The sequence below is a fragment of the Populus nigra genome, chromosome 16, assembly GCF_951802175.1.
Source record: "Populus nigra chromosome 16, ddPopNigr1.1, whole genome shotgun sequence".
Lineage (NCBI taxonomy): Eukaryota > Viridiplantae > Streptophyta > Magnoliopsida > Malpighiales > Salicaceae > Populus > Populus nigra.
The window spans coordinates 13,878,823-13,890,982 of NC_084867.1; the positions used below are offsets into that span (position 1 = coordinate 13,878,823).

Consider the following 12,160-nt stretch of genomic DNA (forward strand, 5'->3'; position numbering starts at 1 on the left):
ATTAATATTATAAACATTACTTTTGGGTCAAGCGTTTCAACCAAACTTAAGACGCTTGGGTATAACTTTACAAAAAAACCTAACATTTTTAGATCTTGATTTTTATTAAAATGTAAAAAATAATTGACCCGCAGCATCGCGCGGGCATTTAACTAGTCTGTTTCTAAAAACAGTGAAGTCTTACATGCTAATCATGTGCACCCCCATAATTGACTGCAGGGACCTTTCTATCTCCATAGAACATGTGTTTTGGTCAGAGAGGAGAGGAGCGTCTGCCGGGGGCTAAATAGCTAGACATAATTCAGGACTTGAGGAAAAGAGTAGGGCATGGCAGTGTTGTCTTGATGCATATTTATGGACATGTCAAGTCTTCAGTATATACGGAAGCCATTATTGAGGAGAAGAGATAGGGTTAGATGGGCTAATGGCCTACATGCCTAAATCATGCAAAAAAAAATAATAATCAAAATTTGAGTGGCAGTCTCTTGTGTGATGCGTTGGTCCAAATTGTTGTTGATCAGTAAATGAGGATTAAAAAAGACAAGTAAATGGACAAAAAAGAGAGAGAAATGGAAATTTCAACTCATGATTATGGATAATTCCGTCACTGTAATGAAACGAGGATAGACCCGGCTTGCCGACCGGAATCTATTATTATTTTGTTAAAAATTCAAGTTAATTGATGACTTTGATAATTTTATCAGAACCTAGCTAATCAAAATCCATCGACTATAATAAATACAATCTTTGTAGCTTGTTCATGTTATAAGATGGCAGCATCTACGTTACACTTGAGATACCCGTGATAGGGTATTTTTATTTAGATTCTGTTTGTTTTTATATTTATAAAATGTTTTGAAAAAAATTGAATTTTTTTTATTATTTTTAGATTATTTTGATGAACTGATATTAATAATAATTTTTAAAAAATTAAAAAAATATCATTTTAATATATTTCTGAATAAAAAATATTTTGATAAATATTTTGACGAATTATCATGCCCGATCCATATATATATATATATAAATGGAGTTCATCTGTGGGGAACTTTCAGCTTCCATGGCTGGCTCCAATTCCCATCTAGCTTATCCCCATATAATTCATAGCCTCCATCTCTACAGTCATCTTGTACCCTGATTTTGTAGAATAGCTCCTTGTTTCGCCATAATTCCATATATATTTGCTTGTCTTCTTGATGATAACTGGCTAGTGGCTATTGCTATTTTATCTATGGGGAGAAACAAAGTCTCCTGCATGTTACAATTCTTTGGGCAACGTACCATCATCTTTTGTTAGATCCCTTATGACCATGTCTTCAAGGTCATCAAATTAATATTAAAAAATATTAATCATTAAATTAATATTTTTTATATATTTTTTAATAATTTTGATGTGTTAATATAAAAATATATATTTTTAATTAAAAAATACTTTTAAAAAGCACTATATAACACAATATCAAACACTCATGTCATTTCAGATTAATCTAAAAAAAAGTTATTTTATCAAAACAACATTATCTTGTTCTTTTAAAAAAAATAAAGCTAAATGAGTTTGAATCATGTTTTAACCGCTTGCTTTAACTGATCATAAATCAACCAAGCCGGGTCAAATAAGTTAATATCTTTATTCTAATTTTATTTAAAAGTGGATACAAATCAAACTCTGAATTATAGACTTTTCATGGTTATTCTGCCGACTAGGGCTAGGTTTGACCTAAATAGTTCATTGTACGAGATTTCATTAAAAAAAGATTATACTGAAAAGATTAACCTTACTCTTCCCTTTTATTACCGTTGGTAATTATGAATCTTGGAGGGAGAGATTTGATTGGATCAAATTGACAAAAGAAATGGGTGAATGACATGATTAGTTGTGGCAGAAGGTAGGCTTCCCATTTTTGTGGGTGGAGATGGTGGGGAACATGGCACCTGTTGTTGTTTATTGGTCCTATCTTGGTTTCGGACTCCCCCAAATATTTAAAATTAAAATATTTGAGAGATGGTGAGTTGATATGGTTGATATGATATGATTAAAGGAAACTCGTTCAATCAATAATAAAAATTTGATAATAAAATTAAGAAAAAAAATAAAATTAATAACAACAAAACATTTTAATCTAATATTTTGTTTAATTTAAAATTAAAATTAAATTATATAAAAATTATTCTGATATAATTTAATTGACTTAACTAATTTAAAGGCGGCTAGTTAACCAATAGAGAAAAAAAAAAGACTGAATTCATGAGGAAAAAAGAAAAGAAAAACATATTTTTTAGAATACTTTCAATTGATTGAAGAAACAGGTTTTTTGTAACTCAGATACTTTCAATTAAAATGGACTTCCAGTACAAAATCAAAATTAAAAAAGAAAGAGAAAAAAACGTTAGGTGCTATAAAATAAACATGTTTTCAAATTAATCGGGAATGATTTTTTTCTTCTAATGTCATCGCTAAGAGAATACTTTTAATATTGCTTGAACCATTTCCATCCATACATTCTTGCTATGAATTAAATAAGATTGCAATTTTTGTTTTAATTATCATGTCAACTTAAGAAATGATTTGATATTTGAACAAATATAAAAATTAAAACAAAAAAATAGAGTTGCATGCACTTTCGAGTGCGTGGGAGGAGCCCGTGTTTTTCAAAAGACACACACGGCACCTCTTAGCTTTAAAAAATACCCTTTCATTATAGTGTTGGAAATGTCATTGTGTTGGTGTAGCATGTGTCGGCAATGATTGTCCGGTTTGGTTTCGATGAGTATTTTTTTTATTTTCAAAAATTACAGTCTAACTCTCTTTATTGTTAGTATTTCAATTTCAATCTTTATTCTTTTGATTTTTAATTTTTGCTCTTGACACTTTTGTAGAAGTTTTATATATTTTTAATTACATCCCTCAATCTCAATTTGCCATATATTATGTTTTGCAATTTCATCTTTCTTTCTTTTTTTTTTTGAATTGATTTTTATTTTCTATTTCACCCTTCAATCAAAAAATTATTTTTATTATTAATTTCAATTTTGATTCTCATTCTTTTTTTTTATCATGTTGTTCAATAAATTCTTTATTTTAATTTCACCATTCAATAAAAAATAAAACTCATTTTGTATTTTAATTTTGATCATATCGTTTTTTGTTATAAATCCTTTTGTGTATTTGAAATTCTTTTTCCAAGTTAATCCATCAACATCTAATTTGATTGGGAATCGGGCTTTGTTATTTTTTCAGATAGGATGCTTCCGATCTAATATCTCGGGTTATAAGTTTGAAAAATTAACCCGAATTAACATTGTTTTTTATTTTTTTTTAACTTGCCTTCTTTTCATCTTTTTTATTTATTTTTATTTTTTTATAAGATTATCTCAATCTCATAACATGAGCTGCAAATTAATTTGACGAGTTAACTTTAGTTAACTCTCCTCTTATTCTCCAAGTTACAAGTTTATCATACTAACTTTGATTGACTTAAACTAGTTTTTATTTGTTTATTTTTTACCACTGAATTACATCATTTGTCTTTATATATATAATATCAATGCTCTTGTCTTTTCCCAAGTTATTGTTATTTTTTGTTAACTTGGTTCATTTACTATTATTACTTATTTATTATCATTTGATTAAAATAAAATTAATTTATTTAATTTAGATCAGTTAATGACTTGAGTTGTAATTTTTTTTCCGTGCTATCTAAAAAAATCATTTTTAACACACAAAAAACGTGTGGCGTAGTGTGAGTAAACAAATAATTATATTCTAATTGACATCCTATATCTTCATCTTTTTTTTAAAAAAAAAAACTTCAAGACCTTTTCATATTTCTTATTTGTTTCAAGACTTTAAAAAGAATGAATCTAAATTTTCTCCTCAGTGTTTTCGTAAGCTTTTGATAAAGATGATTCTGGAACTTCACAACACTCGAAACAATAATTTTGGTATAAATCATGGTTAAGAACTCTCACCACCACTTGTTTTTTGTATTTCAAATTCTGTCTAAGTGTATTTAAAAATATATCAAATTAATATTTTTTAATGCATCATCTTACTCCACACAAAAACTATGTTAAAATATATACTTTGGGTTATGATGTTGAATTTTTTAATTTTGTTTTATGTAAAAAACCGTTGGACACAACTATAAGTCATAGATTTAATTATAATGCTATAGTATTATGCAAACCATGTCAAGATGTTAATTTATATAGATAAGTTAGTTGATTAAATTAAAAAATCTGTCAAGCTGGACTTATTTATTATTTTGCATGATATTTTACCCATGATAACGACACCATCAGGCATCACGTTGAAAATGTTAAATAAATCTATAGAAAAAAAATAAATATACAGAATAAGTTCTCCAAGTGATGTCGATAATTATGGCAAAAAAATCAACCCATGCCATTATATTTTCAGATTTTAACCTCATCGAATGATATTTTATTTTCATTCGCGTCAATTTTTTTTTTTATTTTTTTTAATGATTTTTTTAACTCTTCTATTATTTGTCTTAATTGATTCAATATATCACTATCTTCGTATTAAAAAAATATTATTTTAAAATTTTTCTCTAAAAACAAATAATATTTTTACCAGTTTAGGGTTGTTTTTTTTTAACTAAGTAAATTGACTGAGTGATATTTAGATAATTCATATATAATTTAATTTAAAATTTACTCGAGTTAAGACGTTTGACTTGTTGCGTAGAATTAATAACAATTTCAAAAAAATCTTCCACTGCCTAATCTTTTTGACATTTAATTTTTTTTATCTTCCCCGCAGTGGAGTGCAATATGCTAGCCAGGGACTAAAAGAAATTGAATTATTCAGAGAAGTTGTCAAAAAAAGCAAAAGAAATAGAATTATTGTGGGCTTGTTGATTGTATGTTCAAAGTGAGCTGACCTAATAGAGGCCCATTTTTATTAATTTTAGCCTGAAAACTATATAATTAGCCCAAAGTATCACGAGTTAAGAGCTGGCCATCAATGGCTGAAGCAGAAAAGGCAGGCAGAATTGCGAAGAGGAGAAAGATGGGAGATAGAAAAGCAGCAGAAAAGTGGCCTCTCATTAAACCCAAAAAGAATCTCCAAATTACTCGTCTCAAAGACACCGATCTATTTACTGTAAGTCTTCGCTTTTTCATCTGGACAAATTTCTCATATTTACGGTCAAGATTTAGCAATTGCAAATTTACAATCATGCCCGCTTTGGTTTTTGAAGTGTTTGAATGAGTTCTTGTTCAAAGTTATGTCCTTGAGTATATTTTTGACATGGGTTCTTGTAGTTGTTGTGGGGAATTGAGTATAAAGGGGTGAAATTGAAATAGATTGGGTATGAGGGGGCTTAGATAAAGTTTAAATCTTTGAGTTTTGACAGTGTTGAATTGTTTAAACAGTAATCTGGTTTGAGAATTGAGAACTTTTCTTCATTTTGTGAGATGAGTTGTGTGGGATTAAAGATTGTTGAATGGTTATGTGGTTAATAATAATAGTAGTCTGGACCTGTTTTTATGGAATGTTTTAGAGCTTAGATATGATGTTAGTTTCATAAGCTGAGGTCAAAGAATTTTATAATGTATCCATAGTTTCCTAGAGAGGGAAGGTTTCCCATTCGTTTGCAGGGTGTTATGCAATCAAAAGTAATTTATATGGGGTATCTAGATGATCAAGTTTGATGTGAATTGGGATTATGAGGTAAGAGTCTGTCATGCGAATGTGTTATGTAATGAAATGTTCTTAAAAAGAGGAAAAAACCATAAGCAAATGCAGTCTCTGGCTGAAGAAAATGGCCGGACTAAAGACATGCAGTGTGTCCTAAAAATAACAACTCTATGTTCAGCCGTCTGAAGTGAGGAAATTTTTGAATTTCTGATAGTGGGACGTGTGACCTTGACTTATGTTGTAATACTCTTTTTTCTTCATCTTTAGTTAGACATGAAGGGTAGTACTATATAACAACAAAACAAGAAAGACTGATTCCCATTTCAGCTAGGCTGACCATATGCAAATGCTTGTAGAAGCGGTTTTTTCTTTTACTGCTTTTCTTTTTCAATTTTATGATTGAAATAGTTTTAATTCGTGTGATATGTTCAGGTGCAAGATTTCTTCTCTTCTGCTGAATCAAAAGCATTTGTTAAAGCTGCAGAATCTATTGGTTTTGCTCACCAAGGGAGTCTGGGTCCAACACATGGTGAAGCTTATAGAGATAATGATAGACTTTCTGTCAATGATCCTGTTCTTGCAAATGTGGTATGGGAGTCAGGACTAAGCAAATTGTTTTCTGACGTTAAAATTCGGGGGAAGGTTGCTGTCGGCTTGAATCCAAATATCAGATTCTATAGGTTTGTTGAATTTTATTGCCCAGCATTTTTTCTCAATTTTTATGCAGATTATTATTATTATTATTATTAGATCAGATACATAATAATTGAAAAAAAAATATTAAAATTAATATGAAAATTTCTAGTAGTATTTAAAACTATGTCAAAACTGTAGAGCAAGTGAACATTGTAAATTATGTAAAAAAAAACCAAAGAAAAAAACAGGAAAAAAGTGAAAAAAAGAACGAAAAAAAAGAAGAAATAGCAGGGCTAGGCCTAGCGCCTAGCCACCCTTAGAAGGTCAGCCACGTGCAGGCCTGAGGCCAAGCCCTTGTGCCTGGCCTTTTATTATTTTTTTTTATTAAGCCCCATATTTTTTTGAAAAAAAAATGTGACAGATGACAGATCATCTGTCACACTTGTGAAAATAATTGCGTATCAACTCTCAAACCTGAGACCTCTGGCCTCCACGCTTGCCAATCGACAAACCTAAGGCATGGATTTATTATCAAACGATTAAGAAAATATATTAAGGCTCTTTACTGTTCATTTGAATAGGAAAGCACCATAAAAAAATCCAGTTCTTTTAGTGAATTTAACTAATTGTGCATAACTAGCTATTTTATAAAACATCTTCGAGCTATGAATTTGTATATGGAAGTATTACTCTAGGTGTGAGACTTGTCAATGAGTTGCAAGCAATCCATAAAACTGTAATAACTTAATTATCTTAGGAAGATCTGGCTGGCTTAGGGAAGATCCGGCTAGTTTAGAATTAAAGATTAGTGGAGTTGAGTTGCTGTTCAGTTGAGTTTTAGCATAGAAACATCTGTATCACCTGCATTCTTTTACTGTACTGTCATTTGCTTTATTATAAGAAGTAAAGACCAAGTCTTTGTGCGTCCTGTATAGTTTAGGATTTCATGCTTAATTGGAATTCAACGGGTTATTGACCTTTTCAGGTACAAGGCTGGTCAGCGCTTTGGACGACATATTGATGAAAGTGTTAATCTGGGTGATGGGAAGCGCACTCATTATACTCTTTTAATATATTTAAGCGGTGCACCTAAAGCCAAAACTAAAACTGATCCGAACAGCCAGAAGGATTCTTCCTCAGAGCCTCTAGTTGGAGGAGAGACTGTCTTCTATGGACCAAGGAATAGTGTCGTGGCAGATGTAAATCCCTTCTATTTTACATTTCAAAATCTGTTTTTTATTTTTTCCCTTCCTTTCATTTGTATTTCCTCCTTGTTCAACAATCTTTTTTGTTTTTCTTACCCTTATGGATGAGTTTAAGTTCTATCTAATCCATTGTGCATCTTGTGATACCCATCTGAACTCTGTAGGTGGCTCCTGTTGAAGGGATGGCTCTCCTACATATTCATGGGGACAAGTGTATGCTGCATGAAGCTCGGAACGTTACTAAGGGTGTGAAATACATTTTTCGTTCAGATGTATGTTTTGCTTGAAGCTGTATGATCATTTTTATATCAAGCAAGCTCTGTAAGCTTTTCACTTTAGGTTCCTCCAGTTATGCTTTCTTATATTTTTCTATGTGTTAAAATGGAATCCCAACTTCTCCTTGTAATTTTCGATTATTCTTGGGTTCATCTTGGGATTATATTTTAAATTTTGGCATATCTTGTTGTAATTTGTTATCCTTCTCAGACGAACCCAATTTTTGTATTGTGGAGGCAACTCAACATGCAAAATGAGCCAGCCTTGGTGTACCTCTTGTAATGCCAAGATCATTTATCTAAGAGATCTGGATTCCATTGTTCTTTCTTTATGCTACTGGTTAACAATGGTGTCGTAAAATGCAGTTTGGTCTGTTGCTCGCCTTTTTTCTGCAAGGCATTCTGTTGCCGATTTGTTGATGCTGGAATGTGATTTGAATATTTTGTCCATGCATCAAAAATGGCCCCAGCTTAGTTATTGACAGATTGATGGTTGCCTTGCTAAAACCGGAAATTTGAAGCATTGCCTGAACTACAGTGATAGACGTTAACAGCATATTTGCTGGATTTCCTCTGCAAATCAAGGGAAGTGAGGTTCTTTTAAGCTCAAACTTATGGATGAAGGTCACTTAGCCAGTTGCGCCAATCTCAATATCCCATATATGATCTGTTATAAAGGAATTATGTTTTCCCTTTTCTTCTGCAGAACATGATAGCTAAAATTTCTCTTGAATAATTCCTTTAAACAAGAAAATGAGTGAGAATACCATCACCATGCAACACATTTCATAGCTTAGGAAACTTGTATCCAAACAGATTAATTTATCACAATAAATATGCAAGCTTTATTCAGAGATATCCATAGAGTTCCTGATGCAAACCAGTTTAGTACTTTAACATTTCAAGGTACCGTGTGGATCTCATGTGGTACAGTAGCTGAGAGTAGTCCTCGGGGCTGATTAGAGAAAGAGAATAGGGAAAGGGTACAGATACGTCAATGGACACGGGCATTATAACTCCCACTGACCCTTCCACGAAGCCAATTGTGGTAGGAACAAGCGCACATGACCACTACTCTTTCGGTTATGTAAGAGCCTACAGTTCCAGGAAAGCACCAGGCTGCAAGTTCAGGATCAATCCCAGCAGTATAGTTTGCAGCATCTCCAGAATGGACCAACGGGGAGGAGGATTTTCCGTTGAGGTTAAAAACAGTGAGCGAATTTCCCTTTAACTTTCCTGGCGATTACATCTTCGTAATTCGGAGGTGGCCAATCACCCCTAGTGAATTAGATTATTAACATGAAATTTTGGTTCTTGCAAGAACATAAATTAGCTTCGTAGAAGTAAAATTTTCATGAATCCTCTAGTTACAGTGTGAAGTTGCAGTTTAAAGGCAAATTCAACCGACCCCAACTGGATATGATCACATGAAATGCTGTAAAAGCCGTTGTTCGTTTAAGGGCAAATCTTATTTTTGTTAATCTAATTGAAGCTTAAACTGTTCAGTTTGTTCTGGAATTACTCAGCAACCAAATAGAGATCAAGCATGAAACCCATCAAATTTTCTAGGCATCCCTACCTTTGATTGAACTAGTTATATGGAACCTTAAACAAGCCTCCCTCATGTTATATCTCAAAAATCAGAAGCTCAAAACCATGAAATCTCATGAAATTAGTCTACTGAATCACATAAATTTCAAAGTGAATGAAAATAATTGGATATGCTCATCACAAAGTAACAAGTAACAAAATCTTCTTCTCCCTCCCTTTCTGTAACATTTGTCCACAGGATGACACGGTTTTTTTTTTTTTTGTCTAAACTGTAAAAATATTAGGTTCCATGCAGAAGCCTGAGAAGGATGTTTGGCTGCTCACAAAAATTTCTCCAACCCATACACTAGATTCTGCCATGATAACAAAGACATGTATTAATGGCTGAACTTTGAAAAGGAGTGAAGCAAAAAAACAAAGTTATAACAATGGCGTTTGCAGAGCCATTCAGCCAAATTGTTGTAGTCTATGCGGATCAAGTTTGTGTCATAATTTCTCGAAAGAAAGGGATGAATACTTTTGGAATCGGTTTACCTTAAGTCGGATGACCTTTCTGATAGCCAAGAGCAGGCCAGGCATGAGGGATTGCACATCAGTGATATCATGTTTGATAGAGTAAACCTGAGGCCATCAGCAACAATTGTTGGATTGGTCCTTTACAGGTTACAGAAAATGGGAATAGTGAAGCAGAAAACATACCTCTCCTGGGCCAGAGAAGTAAACAGTTGTACTAGAGGGTAGCCCTGGTAGGACCATGCTATGTACCCTAACACCATCCTCTCCTATAACTTGGCCTCTTGCCTTGCAGGATGAAAATTATAAAATGTGTCATCTCATCAATTCTTCAAACTATAAAGTTTTAAAGTTTTTAAACCTTCTTGATTGATCTCCATCATGGTTATTAAGCAAGAAAGAAAACCTTACCACAACATCAGTAGATATATCTTCTCTGTTGTAAATCTGACCCAGGTTAGATAGGTTCTTTGAAATCTGAATAGCATCCATTGACGGAAAATCCTGTGAACCAAAGACATTAAAAAAACATTGCTTGATTGAATTACTCTTCTTAACATTTTTCCTATCACTTACTATTGGATTTGCTTTTGATTCAACAATTTCTGCGTTGTTGTAATGAAAGGAAGCCGTAATGGCAGCTTGCTGAAGGAGTATAGAACCAATGGACAGAGTTGGTGCAATCAGACAACCCTGCAGTCATTTTCTCTGTATGAAATAATCTCAACAAAAAATTTCAGAAAACATGCTGCTCTAAGATGGATTGCCGAAGCTTCTGTAAATCCTAGGAATCACCAAATCTGAACTGTAATTGTATGTATCTAGCTCACCCTGTGCTCACCATGCTGGCTTTGTCACAGAATGCAGATAATGCTCCAACCGAGTCGAGTTTAATCCGAGGAACATACACCACACTTCTCATGCCAAATGCTGTTGCCTAATGAGAATCACCAAATTGGAAAAAAAGCCTATGATTAGTAGTAATTGATGATGAAGATGTAAAAATAAATTTCAAGATGGAAAGAACCTGCTTCACATTGTCATAAACTGTGGAAGGATCAGTAAAATCCACTACTACACCTGTTTCTTTTGACTGCATGCCAAGATATCAGAAATTGCTCAATCGATGAACTTTTTTTGGTTGGAAGAGGAGGCTAGTTAATTAGTTTAATCATAGAATTACCTGAGATATGGAACCTAATACCATAGTAAGATCATTTATTATTGGTATTTCAAGAGGCTCTTCCATGTCACAAAGCTACTTTGGCCAAGAAAAGAAAGGATTAATGGTTGAACATAAGGTAAATTATAGAGCAAGGGACATACAATCATGATTCAAAAGGAGAAAAAGAGTTGGAAACCTTTCCAATATCTTCTCCAACAAAATGGGAATCTACAGCACCTGCCACCTCCATTCCTCTTGCCTTAGTTACTGCAATTACTGCTGCCCTTCCTATTTCCTTTGCTGCTCCATTTATAACTACCTAGAATTACCCACCAGAGAGACAGAGAGAAAGTATTGTACTTGTTTTTCCACTTGAGTTCAATAGGAGGGTGATTAAATGTTACCTTAATATTACTCTGAGAAGGTTGCATTGAGCAGGAGATAAACGGCCTGGTTATCACATTCTTAGAAACTTTATGAACTGTGAAATGAAAATGGCAGCTTAGGGCTGCCATGGTGATTCCAAGCTCTAGTCCTCTGTCTCAGCTGATTTTGTTCAATGCTCCATGTTGATAAGCCTATTCGCGCGCCACACTTTTTTTCCTTGGATAATGTTTGTGTCATTTGATAGGGCTTGTTTGGACGGTATTCTATGATGGTGACTTTTGCATGTCAGCATATGCTGCTACAGGGCTCATGAGAGGCAAAGCTATTTGGCATTTCGTTTCCCTTCAATATCAACGACAAAGTGGTGACAATTCTACAACATTAATCTTGAGTTTTTTTTTTTTAAAATGATCACAATCTGCAAATAGTTTTACCAAGTGGTGCTCAAAGAATGATGCTTCAATTATTGAATGCAATGACATCATTATGAAAGAATGATACTCGACTGCTAATAAATTGTTCTAAAGGAGAATAAATAAATGGCTAGTAGTAGTGATGCCAAGACTGGCTTCGTTATTAGTGGGCTTGACTTGCTTCAAATGTCAATGATGGAGCCAAACGAGGCATAGCTGTTCATCCAGCTTGGAACATGGCTTGTTTCATCAATTCATCGCGTCAAAAGACCAAGAAGAAGTCTGCAGATCCAAAGGCTCGTTGAATATATTGGTATGGTGATGAGATGGGGGGCCACGTGTATGGTGAT

General features: G+C 33.1%; 2 protein-coding genes across 3 annotated transcripts; one reads left to right on the plus strand and one right to left on the minus strand.

Annotated features, from left to right (window-relative positions):
• The first annotated feature begins 4,969 nt into the window (after positions 1 to 4,969).
• LOC133675457 (uncharacterized) lies at positions 4,970 to 8,113 on the plus strand. The gene is made up of 4 exons (XM_062096829.1): positions 4,970 to 5,128; positions 6,098 to 6,345; positions 7,287 to 7,500; positions 7,671 to 8,113. The coding sequence occupies exons 1-4, from the start codon at positions 4,991 to 4,993 to the stop codon at positions 7,791 to 7,793; spliced, it is 723 nt and encodes a 240-aa protein (XP_061952813.1). The 5' UTR covers positions 4,970 to 4,990; the 3' UTR covers positions 7,794 to 8,113.
• A 1,330-nt stretch (positions 8,114 to 9,443) lies between these two features.
• On the minus strand, positions 9,444 to 11,661 carry LOC133675592 (dihydrodipicolinate reductase-like protein CRR1, chloroplastic). 2 transcript variants are annotated; one of them, XM_062097018.1, is made up of 10 exons: positions 11,415 to 11,620; positions 11,207 to 11,329; positions 11,029 to 11,103; positions 10,873 to 10,938; positions 10,687 to 10,782; positions 10,422 to 10,538; positions 10,257 to 10,349; positions 10,032 to 10,133; positions 9,867 to 9,953; positions 9,444 to 9,685 (listed from the first exon to the last, which is right to left on the minus strand). In XM_062097018.1, the coding sequence occupies exons 1-10, from the start codon at positions 11,523 to 11,525 to the stop codon at positions 9,653 to 9,655; spliced, it is 903 nt and encodes a 300-aa protein (XP_061953002.1). In that variant the 5' UTR covers positions 11,526 to 11,620; the 3' UTR covers positions 9,444 to 9,652. The 2 variants fall into 2 exon arrangements, with proteins under 2 accessions (XP_061953002.1, XP_061953001.1); XM_062097017.1 differs by having other exon boundaries at positions 10,257 to 10,538; positions 11,415 to 11,661.
• Between the last annotated feature and the right edge of the window lie 499 nt (positions 11,662 to 12,160).